This window comes from Lithobates pipiens, unplaced genomic scaffold (assembly GCF_037356315.1).
Source record: "Lithobates pipiens isolate NorthernLeopardFrog02 unplaced genomic scaffold, aLitPip1_a1.2 Scaffold_28, whole genome shotgun sequence".
NCBI lineage: Eukaryota > Metazoa > Chordata > Amphibia > Anura > Ranidae > Lithobates > Lithobates pipiens.
Genome location: NW_027507789.1, coordinates 107,672,585 through 107,693,750, shown reverse-complemented (window position 1 = coordinate 107,693,750; position 21,166 = coordinate 107,672,585). Strand labels below are relative to the sequence as shown.

The window sequence follows — 21,166 nt, the reverse complement described above, 5'->3', positions numbered from 1 at the left end:
ACACACACACACACACACACACACACACACACACACACACACACACTATCATACATTTTTTTTTCCAGACACCCTAGAGAATATAACGGTGGTCACTGCAATACTTTGTCACACAGTGTTTGCACAGCGGTCTTGCAAGCGCATTTTTTATTTTATTTTTTTTTTTATTAAAAATTAAGACAACAGTAAAGTTGCCCAAATTTTTTTTTTTTTATATTGTGAAAGATAATGTTATGTCGAGTAAACGAATACCCAATGTGTCACGCTTCAACATTGCGCCCGCTCATGGAATGGCGACACTTTCAGTCTTAATCTCCATAAATGACGTTTACATTTTTTTACAGGTTACCAGTTACAGAGGAGGTCTAGGGCTAGAATTATTGCTCTTGCTCTAATGATCGTGGCGATACCTCATGTGTGGTTTTCATATGCTGGGGCGACTTGCGTTTGCGTTTACTTCTGCGTGCAAGCTCAGCAGGACGGTGTGCTTTAATTTAATTTAATTTAATTTAATTTAATTTAATTTTTTTTTTTTTTTTTACTTTTTTATTTTGACAATATCCTTTTTTAAAGGGAAAAAATTGGGTCACTTTTATTCCTATTGCAAGGAATGTAAACACAAAAAAAAGCATGGCAGGACCTCTTAAATGTGAGATCTGGGGTCAAAAAGACCTCAGATCTCAAATTGACACTAAAATGCAAAATCCTTCTTTTTTTTTTTTTTTTATGTCATTTAAAAGGATATAGATTTTTATTTTTCTTTATCGTACATCATGGGACGCAGAGCCTTAAGTTATTACTGAATGGGTTATAGGCCACCTTTAGGTGATGGACACTGGTTATACCCAATCCAGGAAGTTCACTCCCTATATAACCCCTCCTCCTTCCAGGAGCACATGAGTTTTTCCGCCAGTGTCTAAGATGTTGGTCACGAGTGAAGGTGTGCTCTGAAGAGCTCCAGGAGGGATCCATGCTGCATTTAAATAGCCTCCATAGACCAGATCCATCCAACATGCCATTGAGGACTAAAAGGATGGTACCTGGGGTCTCGTATCCAAAGCACAAGGTTTTTGCCTGTAACGCTTCTCTTTGTAGGGCTGGATCCCAGGAACCCAGAGCTTTGGTCTTGCTACATTACCTAGCTTTCCTGGTGGGGTGCTTTGCAGGTCCAAGGGAGTTGAAACCCTGATATCTAGGGACCCGGTCCTTGAAGGTTTGCTAAACACAGCTCACCGTGATGGGTGAAGGTTGGATTGTCTGTTAATTCAGCAAACCCTACGGCGGGAATAAGGTAAGGGAAGAAACTTGGGAATTAAAAACACCTATGTATTCTTCCATTAGGGAAAAAAGAGGTGGTCATGCCTTAGAGGGGGTCTATGCACATACCTTACTCTGTTGTCTTCACTGTAAAGCTCATTTAGTCTGTGTGGCCGCAGCAGCACATGCAGGAAGATTCCTCTCAGGTAAAATAATTCTGCCAAACGTTTTTTTCTTTTATCCCCCCTGAAAGGACCAGAGGGTAGGGGGACATCAGTGGTGTTACCCCCCTTACATTACTGCAGTTGTGTGTGCCTGCTAGAAACAGGTCTCTGCCTCCTCCCCCCCCCCCCCCCCCCGCGTTGTTGGGTCTGTAGAACTGAAAACGGCACACACAAGTGCGGGAACATTTTACATGTAAAAAGGGGCGGAATTTTTGGAGGGGGCGTGTCCTAAGCGTGGTGCCGTGTATGTCCACGAAGATGTACGTCAGGCAAAACAGATGAATTTACAGCTGTTACAGTCTCTCCTCAACTGTTGTGGAGGAAACAAGCAGCCTGGACACAGGAGCTGTGGGACACGTGATGGTTTTAAACTGGCATTCCTGATACAGGAAGGACACTTTTTTTTTTTCTCCCCAGCACTAGTTTGAACTTTATAGCGACTTTAAATGTCATGACTATATTCAGCGAGACATCACAAAGACCAAAAAAGTAAAGGTTTCACCCCCCAGGTGCTAGGATCTCGAATTCGCATTTCCACGCTGTCATCCTCACCTAAATTACGAGTCATGGTGCGCCATTGGAGCAAATTGACGGTGCAGTTGCTTCTCACATCTGTATACATGACTGACGATGTCCTTTCCTCCTCCCTGCAGGATCTGGTAAGGAAGATTAGTGGCTTTAATCGCATCCTCCATTCAAATGGATAGGAAGCGTGCTAGATCCCCCTCCATCACTTCAGAACATTTGCAAGGGGAACAGTGGGCTCAGGATGAGGTGTTACCCTCAGTCGATCAGGAGGAAAAATAAACCGATGATTCCTCTATGGAGGAAACAACGGTAGATGAACCTTTTTCAGTCTCACAATCGGAGAAATTGCTGATACAAACTCTTATGCCCTGTACACACGGTTGGACTTTCCGATCGAAAATGTGAGATCGGATCGTGTTGTCGGAAAATCCGATCGTGTGTATGCTCCATCTTTTTCTGTTGGAATTTCCGACACAAAAAGTTTGAGAGAAAATTTGAGAAAATTTTCCCACCACAAAATCCGATCGTATAAATTCTGATTGTGTGTAGACAATTCTGACGGACAAAGTGCCACGCATGCTCAGAATATATTACGAGACGAAAGCTATTGGCTACTGGCCTCTTTATAGTCCCGTCGTACGTGGTTTACGTCGCCTCGTTCTGAACGATTGGATTTTCTGAAAACTTTGTACGACCATGTGTATGCAAGACCAATTTGGGCCAAAATCCATTGGGGAAAAATCCGAATTTTGTCGTCGGAATGTCCGACCGCGTGTACAGGGCATTACAGAGATGGTCTGTTCCGCTTTCATGCTGCCCCTAACGCAGTCTCCTGAAAGCTCAGCTTCTTCCTCGGGTTCCTTAAAACCTTCTTGGCCTTTGCATGCATTTCCTGCACCTGCATTACTAGAACAGCTTATTTTTGCTGAGTGGGATCACCCGGATAAGCATTTTCTCCCTCCTAAAGAGATTTTCAGTTCTCTATCCCATGGAGGAGAAATTCACCAAGAGATGGAAAGTACCAGCAATTGACGCTGCAAATAAAGGCCTAACTTGTCCTGTAGACAATGCACAAATACTTAAGGATCCAACAGATAAAAAAGTTGGAATCCCTGTTAAAATCTCCTTTTTCCTTGGCAGATGCCATTACTCAGCCTGCAGTCGCTGCAATAGGCGTCTGTCAATCACTAAAGGACCAATTTAAACAGGCCCTTAGAGAGATTCCTGCACAATAACCTCGGGAATTGGCTGAACTACCAAAAGCAATATGCTTTGCCATAGATGTCACTAAAGATTCTATTCACCGGGTGTCCTGCCTAGCGCTTTTGCATATGTGTAGAATCCTGTGGTTAAAAAAATTGGTCAGCTGAAGGACTTTGTAAACACCTTCTAACTGGGTTCCCTTTTCATGCGGAGCGACCATTTGGAGAAGACTTGGACAAATATATCCAAACAATTTCTAATGGGAAAAGTACCCTGTCAAAGTTGTAAGTCAAAAGAAAGTATAAACGCCCTTCATTTAAATGGGCTCTTTTCCCCTCTGTCAGGGGCTTCCGCCTTTAGGCACTGGCGACGGCCTCCGCCGTCACTCTAGAGGAAAACCTCAGGGTTAGATCCAGGCTCAAAAGAAACCTGCAAAGCAGAATCCTAAAGCCTCATCATAAAGAGGCAACCCCCCTCACCAAGGTGGGGGGAAGAAATCTGCGTTTTTCAGAAATCTGGAAAGAGGAAATTCAGGACAGATGGGTCATCTCCACGGTAACGCTGGGGTATAAGCTATAATTTCGGGACTTTCCACCCTCTCGCTTCCTGTGCTCATGCATTCCCGAAAATCCAGAGAAAATACAATCTCTGTTTCTGGCACTTGACCGATTTAATATCTCAAGGGGTGATCGTACAGATCCCACAAAAGAGCAAGGTCTGGGGTTTTATTCAAATCTTTTTTATGGTACCAAAACCAATTGGAGAACCAAATGGAGATGTCAGACCCATTCTAGATCTAAAAAATCGAAATCTGTTCCTGAAGATCCACTCCTTTCGCATGGAGATCAGGTCAGTAGTTTCTATCCTTCTAGGAGGAGAACTTCTGGCATCAATCGGCATCAGGGATGCATATTTGCATGTCCCTATATTTCCCGCTCACCAAAAGTTTATGCACTTCGAGTTAGAACAGCAGCATTTTCAGTTTGTAGCCCTGCCCTTCAAGCTAGCCACAGCACCCCAGGTGTTCACAAAAGTGCTGGCCCCACCTCTAGCCAAGTTAAAGGCACAGGGCACAAGTCGTAGCATACCTAGACGATCAGTTACTAATAGATAAGTCGGTGGCTCGTTTGGAGCAAAGCGTATGCACTACAACCAGTTATCTGGAAAGTTTGGGTTGGATTCTCAATCTAGAAAAATATTCCTTAATACCGCTAAAAAGGCTGGAGTACCTGGGTTTGATCATAGACACAGCCCAGGAAAAGGTGTTCTTGCCTCAGGCAAAAATCAACTCCATAAGAGAGCTGGTGCGGATGGTCAGGTCAAAAGGCGATCCCTCCATTCGCCTTCGCATGAGGTTGCTAGGAACCATGCAGTTCCCTATGCTCAGTTTCATTCAAGACTGTTGCAAAACAGTATCCTGTCTGCTTGGAACAAAACAATTCAAGCTTTAGACTTGCCAATGCGGCTATCCCTAAGAGAGTCCCAAAGCCTCACTTGGTTACTAACGCAGAATCTGTTGTAAGGAAAATTCTTCGGACCAGTCATCTGGAAAGTTGTAACGAGGGATGCCAGCCTTTTAGGCTGGGGAGCAGTAATTGAAAAGACAACTGTCCAGGGACAATGGTCAAGAACCGAAAGAACCTTGCCCATCAATATCTTAGAGATTCGGGCAGTGCATCTGGCTCTAAAGGCCTGGACTTTCAGGTTACGGGATTGTCCTGTCAGGATTCAATCTGACAATGCCACAGCTGTGATCTATATCAATCACCAAGGGGGCACCAAAAGTCTCTCAGTGCAGAGAGAGGTGAACCATATTCTAACTTGGGCAGAAAGGAATGTTCCGTGCCATCGGCAGTCTTCATTCCGGGAGTAGAGAATTGGCAGGTGAACTACTTGCGCTGCCAGCAGTTATTCCCAGGGGAATGGTCTCTTCACCCCGATGTATTTTGGGCTGTTTACCAAAGATGGGGGACTCCGGACATAAATTTTCTAGCGTCCAGGTTCAAAATTAAGTTGGTCAAATTTGTGACCAGAACAATGGATCCATTTGCATGTGGAACGGATGCATTGGTGACCCCATGGGATCAGTTCTCACGGATCTGTGCATCTCCCCCCCCACATTCAGTTACTGCCACAACTTCTTTGCAGGATCAAGCTGGTAAGAAATACAGTAATTCTGGTGGCACCAGCATGACCCAGAAGGTCATGGTATGCAGAAATCGTAAAGATGGCAGTGGAGGGCCCATGGTCCCTCCCACTACAACCAGATCTGCTCTCACAGGGACCGATATTCCATCCTTCCTTACGGTCTCTAAATTTAACAGCTTGGCTATTGAAACCCACATTCTTAAGAAATGTGGGCTTTCTGGGTCAGTTATCTCTACTTTGATGCAAGGAAGCCAGCTTCCGGAACTATATATTATAGAGTCTGGAAGACTTATGTTTCCTGGTGTGAATCCAAGGATTGGCACCCTCGGAGATATATCATAGGCAGAATTCTTGCATTTCTACAATAAGAGGTAGAAATGAAATTGGCCTTGAGTACTATTAAAGGCCAAGTCTCAGCTTTATCGGTCTTATTTCAAAGACCACTTGATACACATTCTTTAGTCCAGGGTTTTATGCAAGGGTAACACGGCTTAATATGCTCGTCAAACCTCCCTTGAACACTTGGGACTTGAATTTAGTTTTGTCTGTGTTACAAAAACAGCTTTTTGAACCAATACAACATATTCCCTTAGTCCTTCTGACAAAGAAGTTGGTATTTTTGGTTGCTATAGCCTCAGCAAGGAGGGTTTCAGAATTGGCTGCTTTCTTGTAAAGAGCCATATTTAATTTTTCATGAGGACAGAGTGGTGTTGCGCCCTCGTCCAGGTGTTTTTTTTGTTTTTTTTTTTCATTTTTTGTTTTTTTACCAAAAGTGTTTTCAGGTTTTCACCTGAACCAAGATATTGTCCTGCCGTTGTCTTTTCCAAAACCATGTTCCAGGGAAGAAAAATCACTACATTGTCTTGCATGTTCCAGGGAAGAAAAATCACTACATTGTCTTGATGTGGTGAGAAAAGTGAAAATCGATTTTAAAGGCAACTGCTCAGATTCGTAAGACTGTCTTATTTATTCTGCCATAGGGTCCTAAGAAAGGACAGGCATCGTTGAAATCCACTGTCGCTATTCGGCAAGTGATAATGCGAACATATGATTTAAGGGGTAAGATTCCCCCTTTTCAAGTTAAGGCGCATTCTACCAGGGAGGTTAGTGCTTCATGGGCAGTGTGTCATCAGGCCTCCATGGCTCAGATCTGTAAGGCCGCAACTTGGTCTTCAGTGCATAAATTCACAAAATTTTATTGGGTGGATATAAGGAGGTATGAGCATATCGTCTTCGGGCGCAGTGTGTGGCAGGCAGCAGTATAGGTCCTCAAGTCTGGGGGTACCCTCTGTGTTTTGTCTCCCTTCCCTTAAGTAGCATTGCTATGGGATGTCCCATTAAGTAATTACTTAAGGCACTGTGTCCCATGGTGTACAATATATAATATAGGATTTTTATAACAGCTCACCTGTAAAATCCTTTTCTTGGAGAACATCATGGGACACAGAGGTCCCTCCCCTCTTTTTTGAGATTGAAGTGTATTGCTTTGCTACAAAAACTGATGTGCTCCTGGAAGGAGGAGTGCTTATATAGGGAGTGAACTTCCTGAATTGGGTATACCAGTGTCCATCACCTGAAGGTGGCCTATAACCCATTAAGTAATTAAGGCTCTGTGCCCTATGATGTACTCCAAGAAAAGGATTTTACAGGTAAGCTGTTATAAAAATCCTATTTGTTTTTTTTCCCCCTTTTTAAGCGCATTGGGCAGAAGTTACGTTTGGCGTCGCTCGTGCCATCCAATGCTATGCAGCCATCATTCCCTCACTCTGCATCCAAGCAGTGAGGGGAGAGGAACCGTTACCGACGGTTCTGGTAAGTGGCGGAGACAACCGGAGCAAGGCGGGGGGTGGGGGGCCCCCTCTACCGCCCTCTCCCACCCTCCATAAAAGTGATCTCGTGGCGAATGCGCCGCAGAGGCCACTTTATTTTAGAGGACAGTCTGCTGTTCTTAAAAATACTGGTTTTATGTAGCGACTTGTAGCGACTTATAACGATGGTGGCTGGTCCTTAGCTACTTCTCACCCAGCCAATGTATATATACTGCCGGGTGTGAGCTCTCTCCTTCTGACTGGACGTTCAGGAACTTCCTTCAGAAGGAGGGGGATCGCGCGCAGCGGCGCAATCCCGATGCGCTTGTGTCACCCGGACACGGCGCATCTCGGATCGGAAGGAGGGCTCTGTGATTGGCCCTCCTGATCACGACAGCCGTGTCCAATGACAGCCGTCATGTGATTTAAACAGCCGGTTGCTAGGCAATCGGCTCTCCTCTCCTCACACGGAAATCATTGCTGAGGAGAGGAGAGCGGATCGCTGCAGCCAGCTGGTGATCAGTGAGTATGAGACGTTTTTTACAGCTTTTTACTCACTGATTACCAGTCTAGTGTAAAACACACATGTCCCCACACAATGACCCCAAAACACACATGTCCCCAAATAATAAAAACACACGTCCCCCACAGATGTCCCACTAAAATCACATGTCCCAGTGATTATCTGCACACACATGTCCGTGATCACCTGCACACATCTGTAAATGATGATTTGTGTACATATATCCGTGATCACACAAACCAATTGTTATACACTTAACGCAATTTGTTTTACCAAAAACATGTAGCAGAATACATTTTGGCTTAAATTTATGACAGAATTCGATTTTATTGGATTTCTTTTAAAATGGAAAGAAGAAAATATATTTTTTTCCAAATTTCCGCTCTTTTTTCCGCTTATATCACAAAAAATAAAAAACAGTCATGAATAAATAAAAAACAGTCATGAATAAATACCACCAAAATAAAGCTCTATTTGTGCGAACAAAATTATAAAAATTTAATTTGGGTACAGCGTAGCATGAAAGCGCAATTGTCATTGAAGGTGTGAGAGTACTGACAGCTGAAAATTGGTCTGTGAAGGAAGGGGGCGAAAGTGCCCTGTATTGTAGTGGTTAAGTAGTTTAAGTAAGTGCCATATCGCAAAAAATGGACTGGTCATGAGGGGGATGTGTTAATCTTCCAGAGGTCAAATTGTTAACTAGGGAGAGCTTTGCCACCGTGACAGTTCAGCCATTTGTAATATCTTTTCTATTCTGCTAGCCAGCTTGTTGGGTCCCAACTTTGTCAGATCACTCAGGATAAGGTCCCTTTAACTTCTTAAGGACTGCCCCACGTGCATATATTGCGGCAGGGCAGCCCTTAAGTGCAAAATCACGCACCTGTATGTGATTTTTTATTTTATTTTTTCTATTCGGCTCGCTCATGCGCCGCCGGAGCCCCGTTCTCGCTGTGATTGGACACAGTGGGAGGCAATCAGCGGGTCTGACAGACCCAATGTTTTCCGGAAACCCGGCGATCATTCCAAGAGGCGCAGATTTGCCTTGTTTACAAGGAGAGGGATCGCCATCCTCCTAGTAAGGAAGACCGAGATCTTGTGCTAAGCAGGAACACTGATCTCTGTCTTCTTACAGGGAACACATTTAACCCTTTGATCGCCCCTGATGTTAACCCCTTCCCTGCCAGTGTCATTAGCACTGATCACTGTATAAGTGTCAATTAGTGTCAAACGACAAAAGTCCATAAATCTATCCCATAGTTTGTAGATTCTATACGTTTTGTGCAATCCAATCAATATATGCTTATTGGGATTTTTTTTTTTTTACTAAAAACATCTAGCAGAATACATATTGGCCTAAATTGATGAAGACATTTTGATTTTATTTATTGATTTTTTTTTTTTATTGAATAGGTTTTATAGCAGAAAGTAAAAAATATATATTTTTTTTATTGATTTTTTTTCTGTCTTTTTCTGTTTTATAGCATAAAAAACGCAGAGGTGATTAAATGCCACTAAAAGAAAGCTTTATTTGTGGGGAAAACAAACCATTTTTATTTGTTAATGTCGCACGACAGCGCAATTGTCAGTTAAAGCCAAGCAGTGCAGTATTGCAAAAAAATGGCCTGGTCAGGAAGGAGGGTGTACCTTCCAGCGCTGAAGTGGGTAAGCACTGATGAAGGCACAAGCTCTGTGACACCTGATGCCAACACTAGAGCTGCACGATTCTGGCTAAAATGAGAATCACGATTTTTTTTGCTTAGAAGATGGATCACGATTCTCGCAGTGTAACATCATCTTTCACGTTAAAACAAAAAAAAATGGGCTAACTTTTACTGTTTCGTTTTTTTTTTTTTTTTTTTTATTCATTGAAGTGTATTTTTTTCCCAAAAATTGCTTTTGAAAGACCGCTGGGCAAATACAGTGTGACATAAAATATTGCAGCAATTGACATTTTATCCTCTAGGGTCTCTGCTAAAATATATATAATGTTTGGGGGGTCCAAGTAAGTTTCTAGCAAAAAATATTGATTTTAACTTAAACAAGTGTCAGAGAAAGATTTAGACTTTTTAAGTGGTTATACTTCCTGCATTTACACATTGTTAAAAACTTGGCAGACTGCCTGGAATTTTTTCTTTACATACAGATGTTTATCCCTTTGATCTAAGAAGGAAGAGTTAGGCCCCTTTCACACTGAGGCGTTTTTCAGGCGTTACAGCGCTAAAATAGCACCTGTATAGCGCCTGAAGAAAAGCGGCTCCTTTCACTCCAGTGTGAAAGCCGGAGGACTTTCACACTGGAGCGGTGTGCTAGCAGGACGTAAAAAAAAAAAAAAAAAGTCCTGCTAGCAACATCTTTGGAGCGGTGAAGGAGCGGTGTATTCACCGCTCCTACCCATTGAAATCAATGGGGCAGCGTGGCTATACCACCAGCAAAGCGCTGCTGGAGCGGCGCTTTGTGTGCGGTTTTAACCCTTTTTCCCTTTAACCCTTTTTCAGTGGCCGAATAGTGGCACTAAAACTATGGTAAGGCGACGCTAAAAATAGCGCTGCTTTACCGCCGACGCCCGCACCGCCCCAGTGTGAAAGGGCCCAGAGTTGCAATGTTTCACATTAAAAACTTGGCAGACTGCCCAGATGTTTTATTTTGACAACTGAGTGAGCAGATAAGTCTCTCCAATTGTTATATGAAAGAATCCGCAAGATCGTCAGGGGGTTGAATCGAGATCACAATTTTTTTTAACGATTAATTGTGCCGCTCTAGTTAACACTTGTCCCATTTATGTCAAAATGTAATGAGGTTTTGGCCAGCGGCCTCTCATCATCTCCTGTGTTAGCAGACAAACTCCCTCTGTTTACTATGGTGAAGTACAAATTGTAACTGTTCACATAGTCCTTCCCTTGAATCAGGCATGTGGGCTCCACCAGCATTCGTGGCGCTCGCTGATGTTCTAGAATGTCTGCCACTGTGCCTCTTTCTCTCAGGTGCAGTATTGAGTGGACTGCTAGCAGTCAGAGGCGCATTCAGACCCTCTGAAAAGCCTTTACACATTTCCTCACCCCGAGGAAAGCCATAGGACAACCACCTCTCCTCTGAGCCCCAGTGCCTTGTGGGATCTGCAGTTTTCTCCTCCCAGCCCACTGAGATAGCTCAGTCTGTGTACAACCACATGTCCCACAATCCTCTTCCCCTTTGCATTCCTATTGGCCAGAGTCTTAACAGCGGCTGCTTCATTTCCTCAGTCTCCTCCTGCAGCTGTGCTTGTGAAAGTCTCCTCTGCTGCGCACACAATCGGTTTCCCACCAGTTCTGCAGACTGGGCTACAGCAGTATATTATTTAATTGGTTTAATCCAGGGAAAAGTGGCTAAAAGGTCCTTTGTAAAAGAGATTCCCCCGGTTGCTTGCAACTAAGTGTTTTCCCTTTTGACAGGCTTATACTGTTTTTTATTTATTTTTATTTTTTTTGCAATGTTTGTCCTAAATCCTAGAAAAAATAAAATCAGTTCTATTTTGTTATGCCTCTGAATTTAAATATTAATTGTCTTTATTATTTACAATGACTGTGTTGTCTTGCAGTTGCCCAGTAAAACTAGTGCTCACTACCATTGTATCATCTGTTCTGCAACTGTCGCTCGAAGAAGAACAGAAATGATAAGACACATCAAACGCCATGTCGAGAAAGGGGAAACTCAAGTAATGCCCTCAGCCGGTAAGTGATTTCCCTGCCACTTCATTGTATCAGCTAGACATTCCTGGGTAGGCAAAGAGGAAGGAAAAAAAGAGGGGAGGAAAAGGCAAAGACAAGGGTGTTTTGGAGGGGAAAGGGAGGTCATTGGGAATCTTTGAAAATGGAAAAGCAAACCATACTAAAAACCACTGTCTTCCCATGGCATTTCCAGGGAATGGACAAAATGCAATATATTTGAAGCTGGTCTCTGCTTGCTTTGCAGATGAGGGTTCTAGGCACACCTATCCAGCTAGTAACTGAACTTTTAGATGCCTGGAGACTCTTCCTTGGGCCGCTGAAGACTTCAGTAGATTCCAGATATTGTAAAATAAGTCTATGGACATCTAAAGAATGAAATATTGTTTCTCTGTAATTTTTGTGGTTTTCACAAAGGGAAAGGAACATGATATTCTAATTTCTATGATAGTAAGAGACTACCTTTAGTAGGCAAAGGGCTGTGAGATATAGATTCTTAATCGAGAGAATTGAGAGAGCCTGTAAATATTCGACCCTTCTAGCTGTGGTCAATGCCAATTTTAAAAACTGTTGTGAGTCAAAACTTTAATTGAAGGGTCTTACCTTATGGCAAACTGGAATACCATGTTCCCTGGCTAACAGAAACCCTGGGATTAGAGTATTTTCTGCTAACCTGATGTACACGAAGACTGACAGGGCTGAAATTTGTACTTTCAAATTGCTATGCTAACAAGAGGAAACTTTCTTATTGTACATCACGGGACACAGAGCCATAGTAGTAGTTATGTGGGTTATAGGCCACCTTCAGGTGGTGGACACTGGCACACCCTAAGATAAAAAGTGCAATCCCTATATAACCCCTCCAATTACTGTATCTCAGTTTTTTTTTTTACCAGTGTCTAAGGCAGGGGTCTCAAACTGGCGGCCCTCCAGCTGTTGCTAAACGACAAGTTCCATGAGGCATTGCAAGGCTGACAGTTACAAGCATGACTCCCACGGGCTGAGGCATGATGGGACTTGTAGTTTTGCAACAGCTGGAGGGCCGCCAGTTTGAGACCCCTGGTCTAAGGTGTTGGTCACGAGTAAAGATGTGCTGTGCTGAGCTCCATTGGAGCAATCCTTGCTGGGGCTAGCTACTCAGCCAGATACATTAAAAGTGTCTTTTAGGTCAAATTGATTGGTACGCGGGCCTCGTGTCTGAAGAACGAGGTTTTGCCTGTAAACGATTCTTTTTAGAGAGCTGGATCCAAGGATCCAGTACTTTTTGGTAGTAAGGCCATGAAGTTTTTTTTTCAAACAGTTTTTATTGAAGGTTTTCCAAAAATTAACCATATGCAAATGGTACAAACAAATAACCAATAAAAGACAATACACTGTCCTTGTAAACATACATTTCACTATCATAGCAATAAAGATGAAGTGTAAAGAGATGTTTGTTAAACACTCGTGTCACAGGGGTAGACGATACTTTAACAGGTACTTATACAAGTTAACAGCGATGTGTCAGATTGCGTAATACCATGCGCATGTAGGTAAACTATGGAACAGAATGTATTAAGTAACAGTAAAAAAAAGAAAACAAGAGGCAAGGGGAAGAGGAAGCCTAAGAAAGGGAACGGGGTATGTTACCCCATGGTCTGACCTGCATACTGCCTATAGGGTGTGTAATGTTAGAGTTGTATAGACTCATTAAGAGACGATGTCTTTCCAAATTTTCCAATGACTATCAAATCTTTTCTTATTACCCTGCTTAGTTGCTAGCAATGATTCGTATACATAATGGGTCTGAGTAATTTTAATCACTTCTGATACATTGGGGGCTTCACTGGATTTCCAATGCCTGGCAATTAGGGATTTAGCTACCAAAAGGATATGGGTAACCACTATGCGGGAGTCTGGGGGAAATTTTCGATACCTACATTCAAGATTGCCAAAGCTGCGGTAGGTGGCGTTAGGATCCCTGTAATTCTGGAGACAGTGTGGAATATATTATTCCAGAAGCTGGTCAAGTTTTTACAGCCCCACAACATATGGTACAAATTGCCTACTGCTCCACACTGTCTCCAGCAAAGGGGTTGATATGTTGGGGAGAATTTAGATACGCGGTAAGGGGTTAGGTACCATCTATGGGGGATTTTTTGAGATCTTTCCCAATGGCCTATATTCCTAGATGCTCTGTAGGTCGATCTTAATGTATGTAGCCACTGGGAGGTTGAAATGGTTATATTTAGGTATTTTCCCATTTATAGAATGGGCGGGATTTGGTGAAATCAAGTTTTTGTTCTAAGGCATTATAAAAGGGGGAGATTCCTTTTGATGGGGCAGGGATCGTCGTGTAGTATCACCAGAGTTCCTCTGGGATATTGACATTGTGGTTAGGTATATTTCTGAAAAGGTGAGAAATTTGGGTGTATTTGTAGAAATCCCTTGAGGGGATTTGGAATTGGTCTTGTAGGGTGATTTAAGAGTATCACCATAAAAGAGATCTGAGACAGTCTGTACCCCATTCCTTTGCCACATAACAAGAGTAAGGTCAGGGATGATATACTTGAGGACTCCAATTGGTATTGGGATAGCTAGTTTTCTAGACGTGGAGGCGGTCAGTCACGAGATCAAGGACGCTTGTAAGGTCGGTAGTAAGGTAGACGTGGGAAATGGCTGCCATATGTCTAGGAGTAAGAGAGAGTACGAGTCATTGATCGGACATAGTGCCCGCTCAGTATTAGCCCATGGGATATTAAGAGAGGAATTGATCCAGGGTCTAAGCTGAGTGAGGGTAGACAATCTAAAATAATCGTGTATATCTACCATTCCCATTCTTCCCGCAAGTCTGTGTTTCACCAGAATGTTTTTAGAACACCGTGGCCTATTCGAGCACCACACATATTTAGAGTAGAGAGTTCAGAGCCTTAAGATAAGTATTAGGTAGTGGTATTGGGAGAGTGCGAACAATTTAAAGAATTTGGGGTAGTAGCAACATTTTAAATGAAGCCAATCTACCCATCCACGTCAACTCTATCTTGGAAAGCCTGTGTGCTTCTGTTATAAGTTTGCTAATTAGGGGGGTATAGTTGGCCTCAGCTAAATCGTGTGGTTCTGCTGTCAGGTACAGTCCTAGGTACTTTAGCTTGGTGTCAGTCCATGTGTAAGGATAGTCTGCTTGTAGTTTGGAGCGAATAGGGCCCGGGATATTCAATGTTAAGATAAGGGATTTAGCAAAATTTACTTTATAGAAGGAGATTTGGCAGAATTCTTAGAGTATTTTGTGTGCTTGAGGTAGAGAGGTAAATGGGGAGGTTAACAGGATTATATTGTCTGCAAAAACATTGATACTATGACGTTCCTTTTGGATCAGGAAGCCCGGTAGATCCGTGTGCGTTCTAATCCTCTCTGCCAGCGGCTCCATAAGTAAATTAAAAATTGAGGGGGACAGGGGGCACCCCTGTCTCGTGCCGTTAGATATATGGAAGGGATAAGAAAGAATATTATAAGTGTATACTTGGGCACAATGGTTAGAGTATAGAGCCAAAATGCAGAGAGGATAGGCCCCTCAAAGCCAAATTTTTGCAAACTTTGCTGCATGTATCCCCAGTGAATCTTGTCGAAGCCTTCTCCGCATCCAAAGAGAGGAGCAGAGAATACGTTCGAGAGGCTCTAGCGTCTTGTAGCATCTGACGCTTGACGTCCTGGGGTGAAGCCTGTTTGGTCGGGTTTGATAAGGGCAGGTAGGATAGGGAGAAGTCTATGGGCTAGGATTTTTGCGTACAGTTTCACATCGGTATTGAGAAGGGATATGGGCCTAAAGTTAGCTGGGGTCGTGGGTTCCTTACCGGGTTTGAGGATAGTGACTACATAGGCATTAATCATTTCGGAGGGAAGAGAGGCAGAGGTCATTGCTTCAGTATAAACCAATTTAAGAGTGGGAGATGGAAGGTGAGGAAGAGTTTTATAATATTCATTAATAAGACCATCGGGTCCGGGGGACTTGCCCGACAGGAGTGTTTTAATCACTTTCAAATATCTGGCTCTGTGATAGGGGAATTAAGAGACGTTAATTGTTCTTGTGTTAGGGACGGTAAGTGAAGGTTTGCAAGAAATTTCTGAATGTGGATTTCTTGAGATTGAGTATTTGGGTCGTTGTGGAGATTATAGAGAGAAGCATAATAATCTGCAAAGGAATTCGCTATATCTTTTGGGTTGAGAATTTTTGAATTGTTTGAATCGAGCAGGTATGGGATTTTTGATTTAATTCTGCTAGTTTTCAATCTATGGCCGCGTACACACGGGCGGACTGTCTGCCCAACTAGGTTCGTCAAACAGTTTGACAAACAGTCCGTTCAAAATTAGCATGAACGGACTTGACCACACACGACGAACGAACAGTCCGCTGAAAACTTGCGCGATGACGTGAACGGCACGTACGACGGGACGAGAAATTCGGCGTCCGATACACTGCAATGCAACCTTCGCCGTGTAAATTCTTTCTGAGCATGCGCGAGACTTAGTTTGCCGAACAAGCCTACACACGAGCGGACTGTCCGCTCAAACCAAGTTTCAGCGGACAGTCTTACGGAAATTCCGAAAAACTTTGTTCGTCAGACTGTCTGCTGAAACTGTCCGCTGAAGCCCACACACGAGCGGACTGTCCGCTGAAACACTGTTCAGCGGACAAAGTTGGACGAACAGTCCACCCGTGTGTACGCGGCCTATGAGCCATAAGTTTACCTGCCCGGTTACCAGTTGAATAGTGGGATATTTTAAGAGCGTTGACATATTTGTTATAGTTCTCTAGGAGAGTGAGCCTGTGATCTGAACGCAAAGCAGATAGCTTATTGGCAGCAGTTACAGAGGGTGTTTTATTTTGTGTCTCCAAAGTTCTAATCTCATGCAAAATGTGGTCAATTTTCTGGGTTCTCTGCCTCTTTTCCCTAGAACAAATTTGCAGGATAATACCTCTAATGAATGCTTTATGAGAACACCATGAAGTAGCTGAATTAGAAACAGAGTTGGCATTATCAGAAAAAAATTCAGTTATAAGATTGGCAATGTTAGTTACATGTGATTGTCTCTGAAATATGCTAGAGTTAGCCCGCCATACATATGCAGGACTAGGGGTGTGCCCCTCCACCACCGTAATAGAGACAGATGCGTGGTCAGACCATGAGATGTCATGGATGGTGGAGGAGGACACCGCCTGCAATAACATCTCATCTACCAATATCATGTGGATTCTGGAATAGGTGTTATGTCTGGCTGAGTGAAAGGAGTAGTCTCTCTCATTAGCATGTTGACACCTCCAGATGACATACACATCTTCTGCGTTGATAAATGATTGGAGCTGTAGAGGAGGCCTTTTGGGATTAGAGGTTGAGTCCACCGTGAAGTCCGCCATGGCATTATAGTCTCCACAGACCACTAAAGAGCCTTTTCTGATAGAGGAGATTTTAAGAAATACCTTTCTTAAAAATCGTAGCTGGTGTGCATTAGGGGTGTACAAGTTAACAATCGTGAAAGGCTTGTTGTTCTGCTACTAAAATAACAAAGCTTTCCTCGGGATCAATTTGAGTGTCCAGGAGATGGAACACCACAGAGTCCCTCACAGCGATAAGGACGCCTTTGGTTTTCGTGGGGGCTGATGCTAGTACAACATTTGGAAACTTTTTATGTTGGAAACGGGGTGCATTTGAAGATGCGAAATGGGTCTCCTGGATACACATGACATCCGCCTGTAATTTCAATGCTTCTTTTCAAACTGAGGCTCTTATGGCTGGGTGGTTTAAGCCGTAAACCTTAAGGGAGATTATGTTCAGTACCATTGTTGGTGTTTAAAGGATGAAAAAGGCAGTACCTTGTGATAAATAGAAGAGCTGTCAGGTAGTTGTGGTATGACATGGTGACAGCCGAACTGTAGAGTGAAACTATGGAATTCTAATGCATTGTAGGTCGACGCGATCACCGTTGAAGAGCCCCTCCGTAGGGTGAAGTGGGTAGGTTGGATCCGCAATTGCAGGTCAGACCAGGAATGTGGGAAGGCATAGGAGTTGGAAAAAACGAGAAAAAGGAAAAACAAATAGTTGTAACATATGAATAAAAAGAGAGTTCCTGAAGAAAGTCTGGGGGCAGAACAACTGCCCATTCGCAAGTGGGGGGAGGAAGAACGTGTCATACGCTGCAAAGTATAAAGGGAATCCACTCATGTTAGCAGTAGAATAGGCTAGGAGGGCACCCTGCCAGTTCAGCTCTTGTATTTGTATTTGCTTTTGTGTTTGTATGACACTGGTTGCCATAAATCCTGAGTGTCCACCTTCGCTGAAGTTTGGGGGGGATCTTTGGTTTGGTCCGGAATAATATCCAGTGACCTAAGGAACTTAAGGCCTTCTTCAAGTGAGTTGATCACAGTAGTTTTGCCATCCTGGGTCACAATTTCGTAGGGTATCCCCAACGATATAAAATCTTGTGATTATGGAGTGTCTTCGTTACAGACAATAGTGACTTAGGCAGTTGCATCGTATGCTGAGATAGATCAGTAAAGACTTGCAGATGCGAGAATCTTTCTGGTGGCTGTGTGTTCTTACGAAAGTCCAACATGAATTGTTCTTTGGTTTGGAAAAAGTGTATGCGCATGAGGACATCTCTAGGGTTGTTATCGGGGAGGTGTGGTGGCTTTGGAATGCAGTGAATTCAGTCAATGACCAAATCAGATTGTGAGGCAGAGGGTAGGAATACTGCTAGGTCTATAGCATACTCATGAAGCTGGGCTGGTTGGACCGTTTCTGGGACCCCTTGTAGTTTGACATTATTCCTTCTTGCCCTATCCTCGAGGTCTGCCAGTTTCGCTTTAAGCATGATAATGTCCTCTACTTGTTCCTGATGTGCGTCCACTAAGGTGTTATGAGAGGATGAAAATTCACCCATTTTATGTTCCACATGGGCTATTCTGCCACCCAGTTCCCCCACTTCAGCTTTTAAGGTGCTCATACACTGTAACATGTCCGTATGCAATGAACTCCTTAGTGAAATAAGCATGTCTTTTAGAGTGGTATCAGACAGCGGTTTGTTAGTGCTGGGGAAAGCAGTGATACGCTCAGCCAATTCCCTTGTGTCATCCATTGATTCCTGCCCCTCGCTTACCTGCAGAGTATCAGTAGTCAGACGAGGTTTAGATTTGGCTGGACAGCCCCAGCTCCAGCATTTGACTGGGGCTGGACTGGAAGAGGGTGGCTGCCCAAATCACAAATTGATGATTAATAATGCATATCATAGAACTCTAGCTGAAGTCCTGGAGGCTAACTCATTTGCTTGTAAATGCCCCACCAATGCCTTGGCGAGGAAAGTATGGCAGATAGCTAAGCAACTCTTGGCCTATGGGGGGGTAACCGAGTATACCCCCCTATGGAACAACGGAGAACTGGCCGAATTAAACCGTATAGCCCGGTCCCTGGAGTGGGAGAGGAGGGGGGATTGTCATGTCCAAGGGCAGGATGGCCCTCGAACCCACCCCCACCGGAGGAGCCTGAATATTTAAAAATGCCCTTCTTATGTTCATACTAGTTGATCGCCCTGCAATGAAGCCTGTCTGGTCTATATGTATAAGCCTCTTAATTACCTTATTTAACCTATTTGCCATAGCCTTAGCTAAAATTTTTGCATCCGAGCATAAAAGTGATATCGGCCTATACGAGGCTACCTCTTGGGGATCTTTCCCTTCCTTAGGTATAACAATAATGGTCGCCTCCCTCATAGATGCGGGTAGTCTCCCCTCTAACTTTGCCCCCATTAAGGTCCTAAGTAATTCTGGAAGTAATATTTCACTATATTTTTTATATATCTCCACCGGAAGGCCATCTGGCCCTGGAGATTTTTGATTGGCCATACCTAACACCGCCTGCTGTATTTCACTCAAAGTTAAAGGGGCTTCCAACTCCTCCCTCTCCTCTTGTGTGAGGGTTGGGAGTTTCACTTTCTCCAAAAAAGCATCCATATCATCTCTCTTTCTCTGACCTCGGGTTCTATATAGGTCCTCATAAAAAGCTCTAAATGTTTCTACGATCTCCTTCCCATTTGTGAGGACTATCCCATTCGTGGACTTAATCACTGAAATTATAGATAGGGGGGAGTTAGTTTTTACTAGCTGAGCCAACATCCTACCCACGCTCTCTCCTTCTCCAAAGTAACGTTGCTTCTGAAATAGCCGCTTATTTTCTTCCCTTTTAATAATTAATGATCTATACCCCTGCTGTTTATTCAACCATAACCCTTTCTTTTCATAAGTGGGCTCTTTAACATAATTCTCCTCTGCCTCTATTACTTCCTTCCTGATCCTTTCCTCCCAACTCCTATTTTTCTGTTTAATTTTAGCTACCTGATGGATCAGAATGCCTCTGATATACGCTTTTAATGTATCCCATATTATATTGGCTGGAGCCGTATCTATATTAAATACTAAGAACTCTTTTATTCTTATTGGAATTTCTTCTACTTCCGTCAATAATTCCAGCCAGAATGGACTAATTCTCCAGCCCCCCGCCATTATTCTTTTTTTTTCTCCTATACTCAGTGCTATTTTCAATAATGAATGGTCCGATATCCCTCTAGGCAAATACTCTATATCCCTTACATCTTGCAGTGCTTCCTCGTTGCCCAGGGCCATATCTATTCTGGAGAGTGTCGAGTGTGAACTTGAAAAACAAGAATATTGCTTAATGTTCACATTCCTCACTCTCCACATGTCTAGCAGTCCCACTTCCCTCAGGAAGTCACTCAGTCTTGTTGACCCTGTCTGTCCCAGTTGACATTTAACGGGGAATCTATCAATCCCTCTGTCAAGCACTTCATTAAAGTCCCCCAGCATTATAACTGGAACCTCCTTGTTCACCAAGAAGTCCATAAATTTATACACCACCTCCATCTTAAATGGGGGCGGTACGTAGACACCCGCTAAGACATAAGGTTTATCCTCCAAACTGCAATATAAAAAAACATAGCGACCGAGTTCATCAATACTGGCCTGTCTGCAGGAAAACCTCACACCTGTTCCTATCATCACACTCACTCCTCTCGAGTATGATGTATAAGTAGAGTGATACTGATTTTGGTACCTCCTATTTTTAAGTTGGGGTATGGTTAATTTTGTTAAATGTGTCTCCTGCAGACAGGCCAGTCCGATCCCATGCCTCTCCAACATCGAGAAAACCGTCGCTCGTTTAATTGGACTCCCCAGGCCTCTTATATTCCAGGAGGCCACGTTAAGTATTTTGTCCTGCATTATTCAACATACAAAAAAATAATAATAAAGTAAACAAAGAGGTGAAGATACGCTATACGTGCTCCAGCCCCAGCCTCCTAAATTACAAATTCCCCACAAGTGTATCATCTTTATAGTATTAACTTCTAGATCAACTATTATTTGTGCAGCCGCTATACAGTGTTCAACCCTCAACTTCTTATAATCCCCTAACTCAAAAATTACTTGATCCAATCCTCCCTCTCTCCCTACCCACCCATTCCTAACAATCCCCTCCCACCCCATCCCCCCAACCCTCCACCTATCTAGGCAATCCCCCAAGGGGGTATTCATGGCCTTCTCACTCTCCTCCCTACCATCCTTCCTTTCCCCACTCTTATATCCTTCTTCCTCCACCGAGGAAGATACAAAAACCAAAAGTGATAATAAACAAGTGGCAAGTATTACCACAACCTTTAACCCTGTCTTCCCTTCTATCAGTCTTTCATACTTCATTTAAACCACTCTCATCTCTCTCCCCGTGTTCCAGA

General features: G+C 43.4%; 1 protein-coding gene across 6 annotated transcripts in view; it reads left to right on the top strand.

The window, feature by feature from the left end:
* The window catches only part of TRMT1L (tRNA methyltransferase 1L), a 358,814-nt gene that overhangs the window by 97,548 nt on the left and 240,100 nt on the right, over positions 1-21,166 (top strand). For all 6 annotated transcript variants that reach the window (XM_077459512.1, XM_077459511.1, XM_077459507.1 and 3 more), the window contains one exon: positions 11,266-11,398. In XM_077459512.1, coding sequence (XP_077315638.1) covers positions 11,266-11,398 — 133 coding nt within the window. The remainder of the gene's footprint in view (positions 1-11,265; positions 11,399-21,166) is intronic.